Raw genomic sequence first — 22,468 nt, forward strand, 5'->3', positions numbered from 1 at the left:
ATTGAGGCAACTTGTCTTACGATGCCTTGATCTCTCCCCAAAGGCCTGAACAGCTTTGATATGGACGCCTGCCACTGCGTAATTCCGCTGCATGGTCTCGCAGACCGAAGCCCATTATCTTTTTCTTATCAGATGTAGGCTCGTATATCAGAGGCGCGGATTTATTAATGACGGGGGTACACGGCCTGGTGATATAGATATGGTCCTTACAAAGAGCAGCAGGAAAGCATCTCTCCGGCCGCAGATGGACCCGAACGGGCTATGGAGCCTGAACGGGGCTATATACTCTTCAGTCCCCGCGACGACGCCTGGAGCGAAAGCCCCGGACGGGACGCCCGTCACGATGGCGGCGCCCATCGCGAACTGGCCTTTCAGCCGCGAGCATCAAAATACATATTCAACCCTCGTGAAATGTTCTGGAACCACGGTGTTGACTAGCCCATCCTCATGGGACACGAAATGAGCGGGGGTTGCCTAATGCTTCTCCGGAATGGACACAATGGGGGCCACCAAGTCGCGGCCGGCGCGACACCCACAGCGACCGACGTTAGCTTGAGGCATGATGCATCATCACTCGAGAGGCAAAGAGTTCATCTTAGCATATATAGCCTTTACTCAGTGCTCGCAAGTCCTCGGGGAACTGGTCCGGTGTATTGGATTCAGTCGGGATGATATAGAGGCGGCCACACCGTTGTCATCAAGTGCATGCCCGCCGTTGGAGACAATAAGCGAACCCTAGACGAGTACTATACCGAAATCTTCATGGGGGGCCACTAGACGACCAGCATTTTCAATGTCTGCGAGGACTCCTTATTGGCCGAGCTCGCCCTTAATCATCGACCTTATCCTCGTGGCCGAGATAATGACTCGTATCCAGTGGAAGACTGAAGCTGCCGCGGAATGCAAGGGTTTCCACAGTGTTCTGAGCATTCTCAGACGCTGAACAGGTTAGAGGGTACGATATGTCATCTCTCTCTCTTTCTTGTGGAGAGATGCTGGACTGCAGTGGTAGCAATCGATATGTGCAGATAAAGGTCGACAAAGACGGTAGCTGTGAGAAATTGACGACTTGGAGAGATCATCATGGTGATTGCCCACCAGACTGCCGCAGTCAGCCAACCCCAGAGAAATCAGCTCTACACTTAGACATCACGGGCAGGAGTATGATTTTATTGCCCGAGCTTTGTTGGTCCCGGCACATCCCTTGCGCGGGCTCTTGTAGTTTGCCTTCTGTCCATCTACTTGTACACAACCCGTTGCCACGGAAACGCAGGTGCCTGAGAGGACACCAAATCATCTCACGGGTTCAGCCCATCACAAATCCGAAGTTTAACGTTGATGCAAATAGCTGCTTCGTCACTTTCGGTTACAGTGAGTCTTCCCCTAAAGATGTACCTCTCACCCAGAAAACCAAGAGGACGCAAATGATGGCAAGGCATGCTAAGGGGGCTTGCGCTGCACAGCGAGCCCAATCTCGAACTACTCCAACTAACGACGCTCGTTTTTATCCAGTTGGCGAGTGCAAGCCTGTTTGTCAGAATTGGAAGGCCAAAGCGTTTGCATGTCAATAACCTGCCTTGACCTTTATCACAGCTTCGCATGAGAGGACCGACCCTCTGGATGATACGCGAAGTGAGCTTGAGAAACGAGTCGATGCATTGAAGAAAGTCCATCAGAAGCTGATAACCAATTGCAATCTTGCCCATGCGGGCTTTGGCCTTCAAATCATTGACAAGCCTATCGTGGGCGATCTCAAGATGCAACTCGCCCATACCACTGATTTGTCTCTGGCCTGTATCTTCCTTCTGCGAGACCTGGAGGCTGGTACCTTCTTGCAGCAGCAGCGCCAGCTTTTCGTGTATATCCTTCTCTTCCTGCAGGCTCTTCAGTTCAATGGCTCGAGGGAGAGTGTCTGCACGACGCGGCAGACTGCGCGCTGTCCTGCACGCCCTTCCAAAGAGCCAGTCTCTGCGCATTTCTTCAGAAATTGTCAATCCTGCTTCCTCCTCACTCATTGAGCCAACTGATAGTTCTGTCTTGTTGGTATTCGTAGGATGGGTTTCTAAGAGAATGGCTTGCGAATTTCGAGTCTGAGAGACTGATGCAGTGCGGACACATAATGCCTCGAACGCTGTCCTAGCAAGGATCCCGTAAGGCTGCAGGTTACCACCTCTCTCTATCAAGTCTGGAGACTGTTCGCAGACCAGGGCATACAATACGAAGTACGGGTCAAAACTCAAGCTGTCTCCTCTGTTTCAGGGGATAGGATCATCGTCGTTGTTCAGAAGCAAAAGTCTTGCGGCGCCGAGACCCCCGGGAGAATCGTCGTTGCCTGCGCCATAGGCAAAATACGTCGTGCCATTCACATATGCATTCCAACCTGTCGGAATGCGACCATCGGGCTGATTCCTAATCCTGAACCAAGTCTTCTTTTCGACTCTCCTTTCTCTAGCCCCCAGCATTCATCGTCGGCAAATAGACAACAATCCTCACAGCTGAGACGGAATGGCCCCTCGATTGTCATCCATTTGATGGACGGGACCGTCATTGACCAACACACATAACAATTTATTTCGAGTGCCAAGGTTGCGCCAATGGAGCTCTTGAATCCGCTCATCGCAGCGTCCATGTGACTCTCCTTCTACGGAACTGCCATGTTGCATGCCGGCCCACACCCTGAACTCGAAATCATAGATTGTACCAAGGTGGTTGAACTGGATGTGCGTCTCAGCAATTTCCAACGAGATCTGCAACAACTAACAGCGTGGTACTTAGTTGTCCAAGGGCTTGGGCGTGAGGGAGAAACCTTTGATTTCAAAATTGCGGAAGAAGGTGTTGGCGCGGAACAGGCTCAGGATCTGGTCCAGGCAGTCGTAGGACTCGGAGTCGGGGTCCACGTCGAGGGGATCGACATTGGGCGGGAGAGCAGGGAGGGTTTAGGCCGGACCACGGGTTTTCGTGCGAAGCGGGAAGTACTCCAGTGTCTGCGCCTGTGGTCCTCGAGACCGGGACCAAACAGTGAGTACTTACGAAGAGATGGCAATGGAAGAAAAGATGGAGGGCGGAAAGATGACCAGGCCGTACTTTTTGTGAAACCCTCAGCCTTCTCCTCAGAGAAGTAGAGCAGCGAGAGAAAGGTGAAGACAAAATACTTGAGGCACAGATTCAGGGAAAGATTCGGCATAAAAGTCCAGCGTCATCTCCTTCAGCGCTGTGAAGCCGTGCGCCATCACCAGCGTCGGGAGCTTGCCGGCAGGGGCATTGTTGGGCGTGTAGAACCAGCCGCGCAGGGTGACACCGCCCGAGTTCTTGAACTCGATATTCTACTTGCCCATACTGACACAGAGCTTCAGACGTGTTGATCATTGACGAATGCAGAGGCACGGCATCCACCTGAGAGGCTTAGACGTGCGATTGTACAAACAACAAGAAGGAGCATGCGACTGAGAGACCGCAGAAGAGGTCCCTCCACTGAGTTGTCACACATGATGTGGCTTAGTCTCTTGCGTTTCCGCGTCCAAGATACTCTGCATTTCACCCACAGATGTGCTCTTTGTGAGGGCCAGGTCTTTTGTGCAAGGTCAGGGCAGGGGCTGGGGGGCAGGTTTCCTCTTCGCGGCCTTGAAGGGCTTTTCGCGATATAAAGCGCCCTGGTACTTCTGACTTTCTGTAATGCATGACTGGTTTCCGCGCATCTGCGACAAGGCTGAGCATGCGAGTCGCGCCTGCCCCTTACAAATCCCAAATCTGGCAGGCACCAGCAGAGAATTTTGCCAGTCACATCATCACTCAATCTTTACGCAACATCTGCCTTGTTACATTTACAAGTGGATTCTCAAGCGGACCGCTGCCGCCCAAGAGCACCCTCACACTCTCAATATCATGGAACGTGCTGGGTGTTCTTACGCCATTGACTGACTCTATCAGACAGGAAAACAAGCAATACCTCGTCTACAACTTCTCCGCCTACGTTCCCATATTCTCAACTACCACCTGCTTGAAGCCGCTCGGGCAAGCCCAATGCCATTCCATCGATCGCGGCCTGCGCATTCTCTAGCGAGCGACCGACTCGGGGCAGCGGCGTCCCCGACGACAGTCTTGCCAGAGACTACCGCGCCAGAAACGATGCCCACCTCTCTGTAAGGGCTGTAGGGACAATTACTACGGGGACTCAGAGGGCCGGCTTCGGCTCCCGTTCTTTCCAGACTCGCTCGATAAAGCTCCTCGTCTCCCTCCCGATCAGGTGTGGATTGTCTTCCTGCAGATAGTGGCTCCCGGCCACGACGTCCACGCTGGCAATGTTCTTCATCTGGCTCGCCAGCTCCTTGGCCTTCTCCAACGCCAGCAGTAGCTCTTCCGGCTCTTCCTCGAGCTCCAGCGCCTCGGGCGCCTCGACCAACACGGCCGATGTCGCGAATTGGGCGACTCTCGACACCTCGTTCACTTTAGGCGCTGTGGAAATGCAGCGCCTCGGGGAATTGCAACCATTACCCCAAACCAGCAACACCTTCCCCAATGCTGCCTTACACATTCGCTAGGCCGAGCGGTCTTGGGCTCGAAGTATCGGACACAATCATACCCAACATATCCAATAACCCTTCCCGTCAAGGGTGGATAAGGCGCGCGTTTCCTTCTCTTCCCCAGTTCTGTTCCCATTTCTTCTTCTGCTGCTGGAGCACCCAGGTCAGGTTGAGCGCATTTGCTGCCTGTACTTTGGCGAACGCAGGTCTTTTGCTTTTCGAAGACTTGAAGCTCTTCAGGCCACAAGAATACTACACAGACGAAGGTCTCTTGACGCTGATGATGGGCAACTGCACCGTGACGCCCAGCTCCGGGTGGGTGACGTTGGCCTTTTTGTAGCGGAGACCCATTGGCCCCCACTTGATCCGGGATACGAGCCTCCAGTGCCAGACATTAAGTGGAGAGATAGCCACCGTCCAACCTGCGAAGGAGAGGTGCAAAATTTCTCCGTCAGCGAAGCGCTACTCTGGCTGCTCTATGCAACCCTGTGCTGCTATGTGCTAGCGAGCGCGCAATGTGGCGCATCACTCCAAGGGTGTCAACTACGTCCCGTTAGGGGCGGCTGCGGAAGACCTTTAGACGGATACCGCTCGGACAACCACGTCAAATGGACAGTCTGCTAACAGGCAAACCTGAGATGAGTTGGATCTGGGTGGCCAGGGTCTTTGTGCGCTTTCGCCTGTGTGACCAAAGAGAGAGTCGGGTCATGGTTGTTGTTGTTGGGAGGGGTGGTGTTTCGGCCGCAATAGCGCAAACGTCCACCTGTTGTTACGCCATCGACTTGCTTCAGACGCGCGCGACCTTATTGGCTACTTCTTCTTCGCTTTAATTCATTCACATGTCCACTCTTTTCTTGCGTTCCGGTTTTGTGTTTTGGTCCTGCCGATCCTCGTCTGCGTTCGACTGATTTTCCTCGTTCCTTGCCGTCCCAATGGGCCTCCGCCACGTTCCATTTTCGTCGATATCTTAGTTTGCAATTGACTAGCCGCCTCGAGGATTACGGAGTACCGAGAATTCGCTGAAGAATAAAGGTGTGGGAGCGGTGGTGATTTGCAGCAGCTCCAGCAGTAGCCGACAACCCGACTGCATACCAAGGGACAAGGCAATGGAACGAGGAAAAGGAAGGAGAGCCAAGGAGCTCAGCGGTTTGGGAGTAGAGCACAGCAATCGAGCACAGCAAGTTCTTCTATGCCACACCGGGAGAAATTTCTTTTTCCCTTGTTTGCAGTGGTGACGAACTGGGGAATGCCAGAAGAGGATTTTTGACAGTCAGATGTGTCAGTGTATGTAGCACAGTGTGCACCGAGGTTGTCTTGAGAGTGCAGCTCGCGTCGGCCTCTTGGAGCGATCGTTTGCCAAAAAAAACCGACATCTGAATTCCTCTGGTGATGGCCTTTTGGTCGGTAGTGACTGTGATATTGGACCACGACAGAAACATTGGAGGGCGCCATTATGGCAGAGCGACATCGTGCTCACACATTGGACGACACTGAGCTAAATCTTTAGAAGGTGTGATATGCGTGGGGCAATCCGGGCCGCGGGTCGCGAAGAAGAAAAGAAAAGGATGAGATAGCGAAAGGTGTTCGAATGGACTTGTGGGCCAAGAAATTCATCACCCGGAAAATTGTACGATTTTAAGAGGGCACCATGGGCTGGCAGGTTCTGCAACAACGGGCGAGCATTGCGGACGGCAAAGAGTCACGTCGACGACACCGACTCTCCGAGAGTGGTGGTGGAACCTCAGCTAGGAAAGCTCACAAATGGTCATCATCGCCCTCCATATATTTGATATCGTGCTCGCATTTGACTGGTCGTCCGCCAGTCTTATCGGAGCTGATGGTCGATTCAACCCTATTATCAGTTCAGTTGCAAATAAAACCAAATGACCACGGCCTCAAGGCCCCGATTCGCGGTTGTGTGAACTTGGGACAATGTGAACTCAGACCATGTCAACTCAGGTTGTGTGGCCCCCTCTGCATCGACTTTCAATTTGGGGGTGGGCTTTCTGACTCCTGGCGCTACGGCTGTCGGTTTTGGGCTCGAAGGGCCAAGGTACCGGTGCAGGGAGCGCAAGCACCGGAGAGGTCTCTCCTTCTCCTCATGCTCGGCTTTGATTTTTTCAAACTCATTGACAGAGAGGGCTCTCTTCAGTCGATACGTGGCAATCGAAAGACTGAACTTCGTCAGCTCATTGAGCCACGCCCTCCAGAAACGGCTTCGTGCTCAAGGAATCTGGCATTATCTTGTTACGTGGGGGCATGTTAGCTGCGAGGATGCCGAGAAGATCCACCATTCGACCGCGACAGCAATCTGCGCTGTTTGAGCGAGCCACCCCTGTCCTGGGCCGGCGCTTGAACACGGGGGACTGAGCTTGAATAACCGAGAGCCGAGCGTGACCGACAACACAACTTGCTCTTGTAGCAACAACATATTGCCTTCGCCGTCTTCCGGAAGGGGGGGCGATCGAAACACTGATCGGAGTGTCGATCCTTGATAAGCAATCTAGATCTGAGCGTCGATGGAGGTGTCAGTTCGAGATCGATCATCTTGGGCAGTCGTTCGCACGCGAGAATGAACTGCGCGCGAACGAGAACTACCATCCCTCGGAGGCAGCACATCATCCTTACACCCATCCTCAGCAGACCCCGTCAATGCAGAGGATGGTGTCAACTCTCTCTAGGCTGATTCGACTCTGGCCACATTATTCCAAGAGATTGCGCGAAAAGGTTCTTTCGCCACTGTGCTTGATAGAATGGCCATCAACCGGATCTGCTATATCGACATCGTGTCCGAGGATGAGCATTTGAATTTCTCCTGGGAAAAGCGGACCAGCTGGATCGGTTCCACACTAGGAAGTCACCAAGTTTGCCGACAAAAGGAAATGTTCGCCGCCCGGATGTCCGCCCTCTGGCACTCCCAGGGCCAACGTTGGTGCGAGCCTGCTGCACTGTGGGCAAAGATCGCCCATGGGTCAAGCCAAGCTTCGCCAGTGGTGCGATTTCTGTTGATGCTTGTTCAGCAAAGTCGTACGTACCCTTTAGGCGCTCTACTAGCACTTCAGCGGACTGCGGAGTCGGAACTGGTGATCTTTCTAGGCCGTTGCGTGCGTCCTCGCTGCCTTTTCGTGTCGACCCTAGCGTCGATAACTCGGCTGCTGGCTGGAGATTGATTTGTCTTGGGGTTTGGCCGTTTTCGTATGCTACGCTTGTCGTTGTCGTTGTCGTCGTCGATGCGGATGATGTTGTCGGGGCTCAAGCCGTACGCGATTCTTGATGACTTTCCCATAGCTGCTGTCGATGCGAAGCTGTTGCCGCCGACTGGACCTGAGTTGGTGCTGTTGCCTGGGACTTCTCGGGCTTTCCTTGGTGCCTCGTTCCCCCGTGTCGTAGTCCTGAGATGCGCCTTATTTTCCTGTGCTCCTGACCGGGCTTTCTCGCCCTGTCTTGCCGTGATATTGCCAAATTTCCCTGGCTGCTGAGATTTCAATGCTTGAAGAGTCGTTTGTCGAGGAGTCGTCTGTCGAACAGTCGCTCGTCGAGTCGTCGGCTGAGGAGGATAAGGAGGTTCTAATCTTGTGTGCCCCCATGTTTCGTTCATGGCGTCGCGATATTTATCGTCCTCATCCGCCGCAATGGGCCTCAAATAGCCTCGTTCCACCCCTCAAAATACGTCTAGCTCAATCTTTTTTTTGCAAATGCGTTCGCATCTCGATCTTCGTAGCTCCCATCTTCTCCACCAGAATGCGGCACCACTGTCGGTCACATCCAGCCAGTAGCTATGAGACAGTTCAGGTTCTTCGTGGCTGTTGCTTCCGTCGCCAAAGAGGACCGAGCTGCTGCTCCAAATCCCTTCCTCCTCCGCCTTAGACTCCAGCATCTGAATCATGACAAGTGTCGTGTTGAATTGATACCACGCGAACGAAATATTTTTCCGCGCCACGTCGAGCACCTTTTTGTCAGGCAGCGAAGCCCACAGCCCCCTGCACTGCTGCTTTGCGAGCGTGGGTCGGATCTCTGACTGGAATGGCGTCTTAATGTCGGGCGTGCATTGCCTCCCTTCCCTCGTTGCGTGCTGCGTACGCTCTCGTCTCGAGTGGCCTCGGTGGCTCGCGTCGGTTCGTAAAGAGTTTTGTATTTGATGTGGTAAAATCGACGGGTTTGACGGGCTGATTTTGTCAAGTTAAACGTGCTTGCCGATTGTGCGCAGCCCGCTCTTGTGAGAAGAGGAATGGTGGATGAAAGATGACTTGGGATGGGCAAGAATGGCAGATTGCCGAGACACGAACAAATTTAGGCAGAGGGTGGAGAGGTGACAGAGGGGACTAGCTCTCGGCGAATGGGCCCAAGTTTGGCCGAGGCCAATGAAGGGAGCTTGAGAGGCACACAGGAACCAACCGATCAGCTTGCCTGCCGGCCGACCCTTGAACGAGGGCACTGCACTGCACTGCAAAAACTGTGCTATGCTCCCTGGCCGTGATGCTTAAGACAGAACGGTATTCAATGCCTTCATCCCCCTGCATGACAGCGCATTGCTAGACGGACAACCGTTTCCTGGGCTGGAAGTTGGTGATATGGGCCAGGCCATACGGCCCGATAACTCGGTGGAGAATGAGGTTGTCGCCGCGAAGAGGTTCCTCCGGAGAAGAGGCATCTATCCCGTCAAACAAGGTGTGATGATACGCACTCGCTACCCTCATCCGCCTATATGTGCCTATTCTCCCAAGAGGAGGAGATATTCCTTGTTTGGCTGACTTGGGTGGCTCTTCTAGAAGAAGAGGGGGGTAACTTGGCCGCTGTGCCCGCTGCTGGTGCTGCCGCCATAACGCCGGTGGACTTGACTGGCGACAATGATGTGCAGGTGGTCGACGAGCCGGGCGAGGCCAAGCCAGACGACGCGCCTGACCAGCCAGCCAAGGAAGAGACACCAAAGATCATGTGGTAAGCCTTCAACTTCCGGAAACCGAGCCCGGCCGCGGTCTACAACCGCAAGAGACAAAGCGCTGAAGAAACATTCACAGCCTGGCTTGCCGGGATGATTTCCCCGAGGCAGATATCGTGAGGTGTATGAAAGACAAAGAAGATGAAGATAACGGCACGAAAGATGAGGAAAAAGAGAAACATGGAGTATGCCGCCCGTGCTTCAAGGCAATGGCCGAGAATGACATTGCACTACTAGCAAACCGAGTCATATGCCCTGGCGAGCAATGTTCGATGTTGTTCTCGGCAGATCAGTTTGAATTTCTCATAGAACCAGACGACCCCCTATTCGACTTCGAACTGTACGGGAGTTTGTGGAGAAAGGAACAGATCGACAACGCCTTAAAGGCGATCCCGGGCAACGAGGTTTGCCCCTTCTGCGACTACATCCAGAACTTCGGGAATTCCCCAAAGCACGAGAACCCGATCTTCACGTGCATGGGAGACGGCTGTGGCAGGCGCAGCTGCAGATTCTGCGGAGGCGCGGCCCATGATGGAAAGACGTGCCGAGAGGCCAAAATGCCGGACCTGGCACCAGGTGTGGAAGAGCAGACTGGGTAGCTCACCCAGCTACTGAACGAGGCAAAGTCGGAAGGCCAGGTGCGCACTTGCAAGTGACCAAACGACACGACGGCCAAGAAACAGACACAGAAAAGCTGACGAGCTCCTGCTTCTGGCCGCTGCAAGGCCGGGATGGAGCTCGTCACCGGGTGCAACAAGATCCGATGCCAGTGCAGCCACTATCAATGGTATATATAGCCCCTGGCCAAATTCACTCCACCGCCTTGCCTGCTGTAGATCCCTTGAACTGACGAACCGTGTGCCTAGTTACTTCTGCAGGGAGTCGCTCGTCGCGATCGACGTTGAGGATGACATCTGGGCGGCGCAAAAGAAGATGGAGGAGGCGGAAGACGCGCCCAAGACGTTAAAAACTAACCCCCAAGGTCTCGCCCGCAAGGTTCTTAGCAATGAGTCTCGGGCTCTAGCCGCCCGACTAGCCGAGCTACGGGACGACTATCATTTGAAGATCCAGCGAGCAGACGACAAGGCTTACAGTCACTTTGATCGCGTTAGCGCTGCTACGGTCTTTCAAGGTCAACGGTCGATGCCCTTTATTCAGCCATGTTCACCAACTTCATTGTCTGAACCGAGTAGAGGGCATTAATAAAATGGGAGACAGGATGCTGGAACAGTACGGCGACGGCGTCAACAAGGATGTCTTGAACAGCCTCATACAAAAGATGGTCGAAGAGGAAGGAAAGACCTGGGCCAGCCTGATGAGATCTGATAACCGGGATCTCGGAGCCAACCCTGCTCCCTGGAGAAGAAGCGCAGCAAATCAACCACCGGCGACACAAGCGGTAGCACAGCCTGCTGCACAACGACTCGGGGCACAGTAAGCCGTGGCGCAACAAGCCGTACGCGTCGGTCAACAACCCCAAGCACTTCCGGATGCGGCGATGCGGCAGCAACAAGGGGTGATATTCGGGAACGCGCACAACAATGTGGGCGGCAGAGGCTGGTAGCTGGGACCAGCACCGCTACAACTTGCACAGCCACATGCCGCGGTGGTGCAAGGAGTGGGAGGAAGAGTAGCAGCCCGCGCATCGCAGCTGCTGCAGCGCCAGGCAGGGATGGTGGCGGCACCGGGCCCATGGGGAAAACGCACCACTGATCGCGCGCACGAGGCACGGCGGTCGCGCGTCAGCTGGCACGTCTGAGCGACACGAATTCGCGACGAAGAGGGGAGGGTGGCCGTGGGGTGGATTGATGCCTTGCAACAGCCTCTTTTGCTGCCAATCGACTGGACGCGCTATAGGAGGGCCAATGACGCGGTTTCTGGCGATCACCATGCATGTCAGCGAACCATTTCCAGCCACCCTTGCCGACCGCCAAGACGATCCCATCAATGCTTCCTCAAACGCGGACGAGGGTGAAGCGTTACTCGTGCCGCCTATTGCATGGACGTCCCGTCCGCCTCCGACCCCATTCACGGCGCAGACCAGCACCACGCCAGCGTCAAGCCAGCACCATGCCAACGTCCAGCAAGAGCAACGAAGAGGGTGACAAGGCAACGAGCCGAGGGCCAATTTTGTAATTGGCCTAACACTGTCATTGACAAGAACTCGCCCTGGCCCGGAGTGGACGCGCCATTTGGACGCTCGATGGATAGTTGAGATTTTGTCGTCCACCATTTGGGATTCGTGAGAGCTCACGTATCCCCATCCCGCAGTGCAGACTGGCAGAGGCTTGTCCGTCGGCGTAGTTCAGCCTGGCCTGTTCGCCCCTTGCACCTATGGACGCGCAAAAACTAAGATAGCTGGGCAACAAGATCCCTCATTTCCGCGGTCAATCCGGTGGGTTCGACCATGTGCAATATGGGAACTGGAGCAGGCCGTTTGCGAGATGACGCATGTGATTGCTCGTGCATCAAGCCAAGGGAGGATTTTAGGCCGGGAATCCTCTACATGCAGAGAGGACTCGAACATGCACTGGCGATGCCGTACGCCAGCAGTTGACGCAGCATTCGATGGATGAGACATCCTCAAGGTGTATTTCGGGCCCCGTGGCCAATATGGGTGGCTCGGAGCAAAGCTGCATGATGCATTCGAAGTATTGAGCTTCAAACCTGTTGCTGTTGTGCGTGCGTCTGTAAGGGGGAGGGAGGGAATGACCACGCCGTCGTTGGTCACCGATTGCTTTGCGCGCACGGCCGCCCGCAGGCAGCCGGCGTCTGTCCCAAAACACGCTGCGGCGAGCGGCTCTGGGTTGCGTGCCTCTATAGATAAATACTTGATATTTTCTACCGCAGGGTGCAGCGCATGTTTGATACCCGTCTTATCTACTCACTAGACCGCGTACGAGGTCATAATGGTCCGCAATCCCATTTCTGTTCACGTCTTTAGTTTTCCTTTTTTGGCTTTTCCCTTTTTTCCCTTTTTCTTTCTTCCCCCCTTCTTTTTTTTGTTCATCATGCATGTTTTGTTTTTCCTTACCCCTGGCGACCCCCTGAACACGTTGACAAACACCAAGGCTCAGAGCGCGCGCGCTTCCCGTGCGGTTTGGCGCAGCCGCTGACGCGCAGTGCCGCGAGCGACGCCAGCATCCGGAGCAGCCCCACCGCCTGTGGAGCAGCCCACGACGTCGTCGGTGTGAGTAGCGTGCCCGTCCATTCGCGCCGGACAGGCCGGCGGGTGGCGAACCCAAGGGCTCCTGCCGTGCCGACGAGCGTTTGGCAAAAATGGATTGTAAGGATCGAGGACGGTGCAAAGTAGATGCGACGGTTGGATCGTTTAGGGAAGCCGGTCTGGAAGTCGGTGAGGAACAAGGGGTCTTGGTGAGTGCAGTGACTGCTACACTCGGTGGCTGGTAATGTCAAGATCTCACCGGCCAGGTGTGTGGAGTTACATATTAGTAGCAATTTACCTCCATGTGTGCCATCCAGTTTGAGGAGCGCGCCGCCTCGACCATGGGTGGCTGGGTACGTACTTTTTTCTGCCGCTTATTAGCTACCACTCCGATTTGCCACAACGTTTTACAACTGAGGCCACTCCTATCAATCGGTGATCATCCTACTATGTTAGACATGCATCTCTGTCTGTGGGTCTCTTGAGCATCCGACAAATCAGGAGCCGGCATGTACGCTCTAACGTTTTGAGTGGCTCGCAAGAGAACTTGCCTCTTTATTATTTATTATCTTGAAAGTTCTTTTATAAACAATCCTGGCTGAAGTAGTGTAGTAGTTAGCATTTTACATTCCCAATCTCCGTTTGGAATATGTGAGGACTCGGGTTCAAATCCCGACTTCAGCAAGATTTTTTTCTTTTTCCATGCATAGCTTCAGAAATGGATACTCTTCTACTGTTCGCTGAGTTTTAAGCATCATCTCTATTCCCACGGACCAAGCACTTTGCTGACTCAAAGCGGTACGCTTCGTGCATCCAATTTAGGTAGGCGGTGAAGAAAAGCACCTTTGCCATCATTTTCACCACCAACCGGGAGGAAAACCATTTGAGCAGCAAATTTGCTCCACGTAACCATCTATCGAGTCGTGTGGCGGAGACGTATTCCATCATGCCCAAGATGTCGAGGTTTATCTCCACTGCCACAGTTTCCCTCGCGCATCTTCATGGAATACAGGAGAACCACCGTCTCCAGCCACACACTCCTCTCCTCTTCCGAGGGGAAAGTCGGCGGCGTCGGCAGGTTCATGCAAAAGCCGACGGGATATATCCTCGCGTATCCCTCAAGGTTCGGCACCCATTCACCGCACACCAGAAACGCCACCCGGTCCACTTCATATCTGACAGATGTCAAGACGAACAGATTGTTAGTCTTCATGTTGGACGTTGACGTCTTCGCTGATGATGTTGCAGGTGCCCTGTAGCCAGCAGCCGTAATCCCGCCCCAGCTTGGCGGCAGTGGCATTTCTCTCCAAAAGCGACAGGGAGGGTCAAGCCTCCTCATCCACACGGTCGTCAACGATGCGCATGGAGGATCTCAATTTGACATGGAACAGAAATCACGTGTTTTCGACGGTCGCGTGTGCCATTCCTCTCTGCCGGACCGTCCCAAGTTGTGCTGCTCCGGGAAAGTTGTCTTTTTCAAAACTAGAAGAAAAGATTTTTGGGTTTTGGGGGGGGGGGGGGGGGGGGGCATGCTGACGGTAGTGCTCCGGACGTATCTCGGATATAGGCTTGATATCGCTGTCAGGAAGTCCTTGACACGTTTGCCATTGAGAAGCCACTTGACTAGCCCGCAATTGAGTTTGACTACGTGATCCTGGCTAATTGGATTTGAGAACGTTCGAGTGGATTCCGCCCTGCCGGATTTGCCTCTCCTCACAGACCGATGACCTCGTTGGTGGCCCAGATCTTTGAACTTGGATCCAAGTCGGCGCTGTGGATGACGGGAATTTCAAGGAGCCTTGGCAGCGTCAGAACAAACGGACAGACGTCAGCCCCTTGGTGGGTCTACCACTCACTCCGTACTTGTGGCGGCGGTGGTGCTGCTCAACGCCGGGGAGGGCGACTTTGTGGACGCTCTGGTAACACTTCCAAACGTCAGCCAAATTGCCTTCCGGGCTCATCGGGTGGAAATACTCACACCCTCTCCTTTCTCTTTCCCTTTCTCAACATGAATGCTCCCCAAAAACCCAGCAGGCCCGGAAAAAGTGACGAATTGAGTCAATCTCGACCGTTACCTCAGCAAGATCCTGAGAGCAAGGATCCACAGGGTTGTTGAAGCAAGAAGGTCTGCTAGCCTTCAGGCCGCGACACTGGAATGCTTGCTCTAACTGCCACTTCGACGTCTTTTTGGATGCGGGATCACAGGGGATTTTGAAAGATAAGACCTTTGGTTGAGAGGATGTGAGCGGTTCGCTGAGCAGGGAGCGAGGGTTGAATGAATATATAGAGCTCGCCGGCTCCCCCCTCATCGCCAGAGCCTCGTCCCATCTGCGAACACGGCCGAATCGTGTGGCAGATGCCTTTCGCGCTCGGCGTTTCTATACATCATTGCAGCATTGCGATCGGGAAGTTGGTTTGCGCTACGCAAAGAAAGGAAATTGCCGAGGAGAGGGGCACGCTGGCGCCCCAAGGAGAAGCTCACTGGGTCGCAGAATCTTCGAATAAAATTCATGGAAGGAATCTTACCGACCTGCCGTCTCCACCCCGTGTCGCCCGAGCAGGGATCAGCGCCAAAAAGGGAAAGGTCCCTCGCGTCGACCAAGCAGCCAATTGTAGAGCTCAACGCATCTCCGCGCTCGCCCTGGGCCCATCGCCCTCCGAAGCATGCGGTGTTTTCTAAGCCGGGTCGCTACAGTCCAGTTGCCCCCTCCCTTCCAGCACAATGCTCCCAAAAGCGGGAGTCGGGCCCATTCCTTTCGTAACGGCACCTTCCCAAATGCGACAACGCCCCGAGAGAGGCCAAGGCCCACTACGAGGGATTCACGGCGTGGAGCTCTGGGAGAATCAGCCCTTCCTTGGAATATTGTTTGAGGAAGGCCATGCGCTTCTCCCTGGTGCGCACCCCTTTGCACACTTGGCGCAGTGGTGCTGTGTTCGTGTCGTCATTAGCTTGCCTTCAGGACTGGACTCCCCTGAGAAACGCCCTCGAGGCCCTGGGACGACGGCCTGGGCGCACTTTGCACCTCGTTGCACTTGGGCATGATCAAGAACACTTGGGTGCGCGGCTCTCCGAGTTCCGCTCTACAGCCCGCTCTACAGCCCTTCAGAGGATCTGCTAGCCCTCCAGCTCCCTTTGGCACCTTTCGCTGCCCTTCACGGCGCATTACTATTCCTCGGCCGGATTAGCCAGGATCACGTAGTCAAACTCAATTGCGGGCTAGTCAAGTGGCTTCTCAATGGCAAACGTGCGAAGGACTTCCTGACAGCGATATCAAGCCTTGAGTATCCGAGATACATCCGAAATACATCCCAAATACATCCGAGCCATTTCTCCTTACCACACTGGTAGTCGAGGAGAATACCAGTAGCCATGCCTCAGAAGCAAATTGCGGGAACGAATGCTGGGAACCTGGCGGTGGCCTATTGGGCGGTGGGCCTTGGGATGGCCTTGCATCCTCTTCGGAACCCGATCATGCCGTCGCGTTGAGCGACTCGACAACGTTGTCACGAGAGTATCCTCGGCCTGACGAGAACAATGTCGGGGTCGGCGAAAGCAAGGAGACCAACAACACAAAAGCTGGCGACGAGACGCTTGAGACGGCCACAGCCACTGGCCAGGACACAAATGTCACCACTGTCATCCACCCCGCCAGTGCGCGATGTGGCCCGAAACGGCGCCGGAAACAAGACCCAACACCGCAGGACCCCGAATCCTATTCCGCTCAAGAGCAGCTTGTCGCCAAAGTCAAGGGTATCTACCAAGATTTGTCTACGATCGAATCCGAATACAGTAACATGGTCCAGAAGCACTCCTCAGACTAAGCCCAGACCATCCTCTACTGTAAAATGTGGCGGGTTATTAGTGCGCTCTATTGCAAATTGTTGGAGATGTATAATATCTACTTCTTGGTGTTACAGCGCCCCAGTGGCTCGCGGCAACTTCCCCCCGCACCTGATCGTCGCGGACGAGGTTCGCCGCAGAAGCAAATTGCAGGTGGAACATCAATTCGCAGTAATTGGGCTCGTGGCTTCAGGTCTGTGCCTTTTTGTGGTTTTCGAGGAGCCATGGGACAGAAATTTATGGGAGTGGCTTGCTCTCGTGACGGCGAATGCGGCTCGGCGCCTCAACCGAGTAGTGTCCGCGCCAAAACATACACAATTCCTTTCCACCACTGCCACCAGAGAGTCGTTTAAACTGTGTCAGTCGCCGTCTATTTTGGCGGGTACTTGTTCTCGAGAAGCCACCTAGAAAGTTCATCAGCTTATCTTCTAGAGAGATCACAAGAAGAAAACCAAACTTACTTGCTGCCAAAATAATCTGCAACCACGAAAGCGCCAATCCCAGCGGCGACGGACCCAGCGAGCTGCCGGTCCAATTTGCCCTCAGTGTGCTTTTGGTAGGCTCCATAGCCAATCGCAAGAGTAGCAATGCTCCAGATATTATCCCAGTCAATATATCCAAATGGTTGTATAATCGCAGCCATGCCAGGCGTAGGCGCAATACACACAGCCAAGTTACGAGAAGGTCGTCGATATCGTTCAAGCGCAGTTCATAACTCCTCCGTATGTTACCATCACGCATTCTGTGTCACAGGTCGTCCAGATGGACCGTCGGAGTTTTTTCAACTTTCTGTTAGTTTAGAGGTGAGTATTGTGTCGCAGCATCAACCATTTTCACGCGGGGTTGGGGCCGGCGCGAGTATTTGTAGCGATCGAGACATGGCGTACTGGGAATCCTGCGGGGTTTCTGAACGTCCAGATCGCAGGAGGGAGGGCGCTTTCGGGTTGTGTTGGCCTGTTCCACGTTTTGGTGCTCAGTTTGGCAAGCGTTTCTGCAGCCGAGTCGACAGGCCCTTCAGGATCTGAAGAGGATGCGGGCACGCCGCTAACTGTCGGTCTTTGTTTCCTTGTTAACGTTCTGGTCTTCCGCATGCCAAATCGTGGCGTACGCGGTAATGTGCGTCGAGAGGCTGCTGAGTGGCAGAAGTGCAGAACGCGTGCAGCATTCCGCTCGGGCTCTCGTGGACGAGCATGCCCACAGTCACGTGGTAGAACCCGCTGACCGTCCTGAAGCCGCACGTGCAGCACATCCGCGCTCTGCACATAGCCATGTCAGACTCTTATTCAATGGGTATGTTTGGGCCAACCCGTAACCATAATCTTTTCCAAAGGCGCACAAAACTGATACAACCTCAGTCTTAGTCTATCGATATATCTGGGACAAGGAGGACCTGACGACATACCCCTGGAAGAATCACTATGTCCATCAGCCAGAAGTGCTGAAATATCTGCAGCATGTGGTTACTGTTCAACGTGGTGTGAGAAGAGTTCGACGACTGCCGAGCTGAACATGTTCGGGGTGAATTGCTGTTGCCTGGATGCCTTAAGAGTCCGACCCTGCATGTCGCATGGGTCAAAGGAGGTGATCAAGCCAGTGGCAGAGCCAGATGGTTGCTGTAGTCTATCAAGAACTATCTCAAATGCGTCATTTGGTGTTGACCACTTCGTTCTCGACCTGCGTATCTTTGTTCTTGCGCAAAGCCGCCATCAATCCACCACCTGTGCCAGTTGCCACTTGAAGTGATCGACCTTGTTATTCTTATCCATCACCATCATCTTTTTCTTCTTCCCTCGGTACCAACGTGGAGCAAGCGGCTGAGTGATGCCCGCGCCCCCAAAACCCTCTGGCTGAAATTGTATCTCACCTTCTGTCATGGGTTCGAGAACGGCATTCTTGGCTTTCTCAAACTCTTGCGCGATCTATCCGACAATGTCCAGAACGAAGACAGGGAGAAGGTCATGGACATCAGGAACACATTCAACTTCCTGGTCTACAGGATGTTGGCTTTGCTGGACGAGACTGTCTTGAGTGATATTTTTCTTGAATGCGAAGGAGATGTGGCCCTAGACATGTGAGTGGAAGTGCCCCCCCGGCTGTTATGCGATTTTACCGTGTACTAATTAATCACGCCTACTTGTCACGGACCTGGTCCCTTAGTACTAGTACCATTTGGGACCAGATCTCTTGGCACTGTCACCAGCCACTTGAGATTTGTTCTTACACACGCACTACTGCCTCAACCTTTTCAGATAGTCCTTCGTACTGCAATTTCATGAATTCATTGCCTGTTGAGGCTGAATCACATCGATTAGATCCGTGACTGGGGTAGTCGCTGGCAAGGCCGAAGAAGACGCGGAGAAGGTTGGAGCAGCCTACCCTATTCCCAAAGCGAACCAGTCAACTGCTAACATCACCAAACAGGAACCTGCACAATCCGCAGGACCGGCCAACAGCGACGGCGACGGAAGCCAGGCGGCCGAGCCTGCTCCGATGCGGACAGTGCTTCCGAACGGCTCGTAAGAGACAACAAAGAGCGATGCCAGCGCAGACGCAGCCACCGCCACCACCGAGGTACCCACTGCGACAACGGTGGCAACGGCGACAACCTGCGGGCTGTGGTGGCAGCCGCAGTAGCAGAAGCATTGGCGGCGGCGTCAGCAGCAACGTCAGCATGGCACCCTGGGGGCTGACCCTAGTAGCAACCTCAGCCGCAACAACAGCCGCAACCTTGGCGACAGCAACGGCGACAGCAACGGCGACAGCAACAGTGGCGGCAACGGTGGTGCTGAGTGGGTGGCTGCGGTGGCAGCAATGTCGTTGGCAATGGCGGCAGCGCCAACGGCAATGGCGGCGGCATTTGGGGTGGCAACGGAGGCAACAGAAATAGCCACGACGGCAACAGTGGAATACGCGGCAAAGAATGACGACAACGACGACGACGACGATGGCGGCAGCATGGACATCAAGGAGAGAAACCCCGTCATATCATCAAAGGCCAGATCTGACACGGGAGGCCACGCTCTGGGTTCCTTACGAGGCTTGGAGATAGCATTTCAGAGACTTTCAAACTAATTCATTTATTTTGCAATTATCCAATTTCCCCTCTCCCGGCACCTAGTAACCATGTTCCCCCAGCTTCTCCGTGGGCTCGGTCGGAGACGGTCTTCTAGCAGCAGCGTGGTGTGTCATCACCACTCCGTGCGCGGGGAATAGGAGCTCGTTCACGCCTAGGACTTGTCGTCTGGCAGAACGGAAGGAAGAGGGACAGAACGGGATGACCCTTTTGGAAGAGTTGCGAATCAGCTGAAAGGAATGCACCGCTGGATTGTGTGTGACGCAACAGAACGCGTGCTGATTGGAGAGAGTCGAGCCACCGGCGAGTCAGACAGGTCCACATACGGTTTCGCCCTGCATTCCGCACTGACGTGTCCAACCCCAGCCACCCACCGCACTTAGCCATTGCAACAAGCATCCACTGGGCTCGGCCAGACGGGGGAATATGATAAATACCAGCGCAAGAACTCGTCTCCTCGGGCTGGAAGCAGCCTTTCGACTCACAGGTATCCATTGCATTGACCCGTAGTATCCTACCAGCATCTGGCCTCGTTGAAATGGTCACTGTCGTTGGCATGTCACTTGTATCCTTTCAACCTGATCGTCAACACCAGCCCACTGACACAACGCAGCCAGAGACCGATGATCTCGAGCTCCTCCGGTTTTGTGAGGGAGGTTGGAATGCCGAAGCTGATGACGCTCCATCGGACGGCGGACTGACACCGACTTGTCTAGTCGAGGGCGATAAAGACTCACCGCCCGCGCGACCTGCCGAGCCCAAAAAGATGGCCAGACCGCAGCGCAAAGCAACTAAGAACGTTGAGGGGAAATTCGTATGCACCCGGGAAGATTGTGGAGAGAATAATATCAAGGAGTTTGCTCGCATGTGTGAGTGGAAGTAAGTTGTTGCCTCCAACTCCCACGCCGAGACACGCTCAATAACTGACTTGGCACAAGCAACCACATGGACAAACATGACCGCCCGTACAAGTGTCTCGAGGACGGGTGCGAGAACCTTCTTGGCTTCACGTACCCCGCTGGACTGACCCGTCACGCAAAAGAAGTACACCGCAACGGCAACACCAAGGGCGGTTTATTCTTCTGTCCACATTCAACCTGCAAACGGTATACGGGCAAGGGATTTACCCGACGAGAGAACCTCAAGCAACACGTTCATCGGTGTCATAAGCAGACTGGAGAAGCGGAAGAGGAATCAAGCGCCGCGTCGCGCAAGCGCTGGCTGGACGAGGGCGACGGAGACGACGATGACGACGAAGAGGGGCAGACCAAGAGGCTTAAGATAGGGGACGAGGGAGAGCTGGAGACGCTCAGCAAGGAGAATCAACACCTCCGAAGAGCCCCCACGGCGTCCGAAGAACGCATGGCTGGGCATGAGAGAGAAGTCAAGGCATGCACAGATACGCGAGTCACCATCCTGAGGATGTTCGCTGCCCTCGGCAAGCATGGGGATAGCATAGGGTATGGGCGCGGCATTAGTCATGGGTAATAGGGTTGGGCTCCGTCAAGGTATTTAAAGTACCGGGGGGATGGGAAGAGAAAAAGAGGTAGAGAAACTGAACCCACGAGGGGGGGGGGATGCTCCTCGCCGACGATTCTGAGCATGGACCACCCTAGCCTCGTATTCAAGTACCCACTATGTGGAGTATGCGGCATTTTTGCTGCCACTCAGTGAAGGGAGTTAGGGAGTGAGGGGAAGTACTCGGTAGCGTGAGGGGTGTAGCGCTTGGCCCCACCGAGATCTAGAAATCCAAGATTTAGAAAATCGAGATCTGGATATCCGAGATTTGGATATCCGAAATCTAAAAACTAAGTTAGTGCGTAAGTGTGGGTGGGTGGGAGGGTGTGAGAATGAGGTTCAAGGTCCTGGGAGTGCCTGTCGAGTGCCTGAGTGCTGCTCCCAGAATTTTAATTTTTCGGCACTCGCAGGCACTCCCAGAACTTCGACTTTCACCCGCACGGATCGTCCCCCTGAAGATCTCTTTATTCGACATGTTTCGGAGCACGAACGCATTCCAGTGCAGGGTTAGAAGGACGCTCGATGATTACGGCCCGACGCCTTGCTGCGGTCCGTCGATTATTTGCAACCCCTTCCAGTTGATGAGATCGATTATTTGCAGACCCTTGCAGTTGATGACGTCGATTATTTGCAGGCCCTTGCAGTGATGAGCACGACAGCACTGCTGTCTCCATGCTAAACCTTTGCATATGAAGGGAGATTCTTTCGTCCTGGGGATGGGACCTCCAGGCTTTCTCACCCCCTATCCTCATTGTCTGCTTCGCCTGTTATAACCCCCCCTCCGGCCAGCGATGTACCAAAACCGGCTCAGCGACGGCACCTACCCGAGGTATGTCAGCAGCAACGCAACGGCCCCGCTACCTACATCGCATATACAGTACGCGATGGTGCCAACTGGCGGGCTTTACCAAGGTCACCCGGGGCCATACATCAGGCACGAGACCTACCCACTACCACAGCGACTATTGCTCCCGAAGAGCCATCCCACCGCCGCCGAAACCCTGTCGTACATGATCGACCAGAGAGCGGTCCAGCAGGGAGTGAACCTCCAGAATGAAGCGAAGCAGCAGGAAGTCATGCAGGTTGCTGGTGACCAGACCGCGCAAGAAGCACCGTCGGAGTCGGTGGATGCAAACTTTCCCGTCTACAGGAATGCAATTGGCGCGGTCAATCAGGAAACTCTGAAAAATGCGCTGGTCGCTGCCGGCGACAAGCTGTTGACGGTCACGGACATGCTGATCAACCACACTGATATTGGTGCGTCGGCCGTGCTTCTTCCTTGCCCCCCGTTCTGCTTGGCTGGCTGGCACTAATCATGGTTCCCGGTCACAGGAACTGAGCAAGTGGCTGCAAACCGCTTTGATGCTAAAGTCAGCGGAATGTCGCCCAATTTCGAGCATCTGTGGAAGCA

The 22,468-nt window shown here is 54.3% G+C and overlaps 6 protein-coding genes and 1 non-coding gene across 7 annotated transcripts; 4 read left to right on the forward strand and 3 right to left on the reverse strand.

Moving 5' to 3' along the window:
* Window positions 1-4,171: 4,171 nt before the first annotated feature.
* PV07_08715 (uncharacterized protein) lies at window positions 4,172-4,531 on the reverse strand (the record flags this gene model as incomplete). The annotated part of the gene is made up of 1 exon (XM_016395909.1): window positions 4,172-4,531. The coding sequence occupies one exon, from the start codon at window positions 4,529-4,531 to the stop codon at window positions 4,172-4,174; it is 360 nt and encodes a 119-aa protein (XP_016245765.1).
* A 3,047-nt stretch (window positions 4,532-7,578) lies between these two features.
* On the reverse strand, window positions 7,579-8,118 carry PV07_08716 (uncharacterized protein; the record flags this gene model as incomplete). The annotated part of the gene is made up of 1 exon (XM_016395910.1): window positions 7,579-8,118. The coding sequence occupies one exon, from the start codon at window positions 8,116-8,118 to the stop codon at window positions 7,579-7,581; it is 540 nt and encodes a 179-aa protein (XP_016245766.1).
* Window positions 8,119-9,091: 973 nt separating this feature from the next.
* On the forward strand, window positions 9,092-10,897 carry PV07_08717 (uncharacterized protein; the record flags this gene model as incomplete). Its single annotated transcript, XM_016395911.1, has 5 exons — window positions 9,092-9,188; window positions 9,290-9,458; window positions 9,539-10,054; window positions 10,326-10,591; window positions 10,653-10,897. The coding sequence occupies 5 exons, from the start codon at window positions 9,092-9,094 to the stop codon at window positions 10,895-10,897; spliced, it is 1,293 nt and encodes a 430-aa protein (XP_016245767.1).
* Window positions 10,898-13,222: 2,325 nt separating this feature from the next.
* PV07_08718 lies at window positions 13,223-13,309 on the forward strand. Its single transcript has one exon. It is a non-coding gene; the product is annotated as a tRNA-Gly (tRNA).
* Window positions 13,310-15,861: 2,552 nt separating this feature from the next.
* On the forward strand, window positions 15,862-16,447 carry PV07_08719 (uncharacterized protein; the record flags this gene model as incomplete). Its single annotated transcript, XM_016395912.1, has 2 exons — window positions 15,862-15,870; window positions 15,950-16,447. 2 exons carry the CDS (start codon window positions 15,862-15,864, stop codon window positions 16,445-16,447), a joined length of 507 nt encoding a protein of 168 aa, XP_016245768.1.
* A 389-nt stretch (window positions 16,448-16,836) lies between these two features.
* PV07_08720 (uncharacterized protein) lies at window positions 16,837-17,109 on the reverse strand (the record flags this gene model as incomplete). Its single annotated transcript, XM_016395913.1, has 2 exons — window positions 16,837-16,870; window positions 16,928-17,109. The coding sequence occupies 2 exons, from the start codon at window positions 17,107-17,109 to the stop codon at window positions 16,837-16,839; spliced, it is 216 nt and encodes a 71-aa protein (XP_016245769.1).
* A 625-nt stretch (window positions 17,110-17,734) lies between these two features.
* PV07_08721 (uncharacterized protein) lies at window positions 17,735-21,027 on the forward strand (the record flags this gene model as incomplete). The annotated part of the gene is made up of 8 exons (XM_016395914.1): window positions 17,735-17,756; window positions 17,822-17,943; window positions 18,278-18,537; window positions 18,779-18,827; window positions 18,888-18,982; window positions 19,166-19,491; window positions 20,157-20,418; window positions 20,478-21,027. 8 exons carry the CDS (start codon window positions 17,735-17,737, stop codon window positions 21,025-21,027), a joined length of 1,686 nt encoding a protein of 561 aa, XP_016245770.1.
* Between the last annotated feature and the right edge of the window lie 1,441 nt (window positions 21,028-22,468).

Source organism: Cladophialophora immunda, assembly GCF_000835495.1.
Source record: "Cladophialophora immunda strain CBS 83496 unplaced genomic scaffold supercont1.5, whole genome shotgun sequence".
Classification (NCBI taxonomy): domain Eukaryota; kingdom Fungi; phylum Ascomycota; class Eurotiomycetes; order Chaetothyriales; family Herpotrichiellaceae; genus Cladophialophora; species Cladophialophora immunda.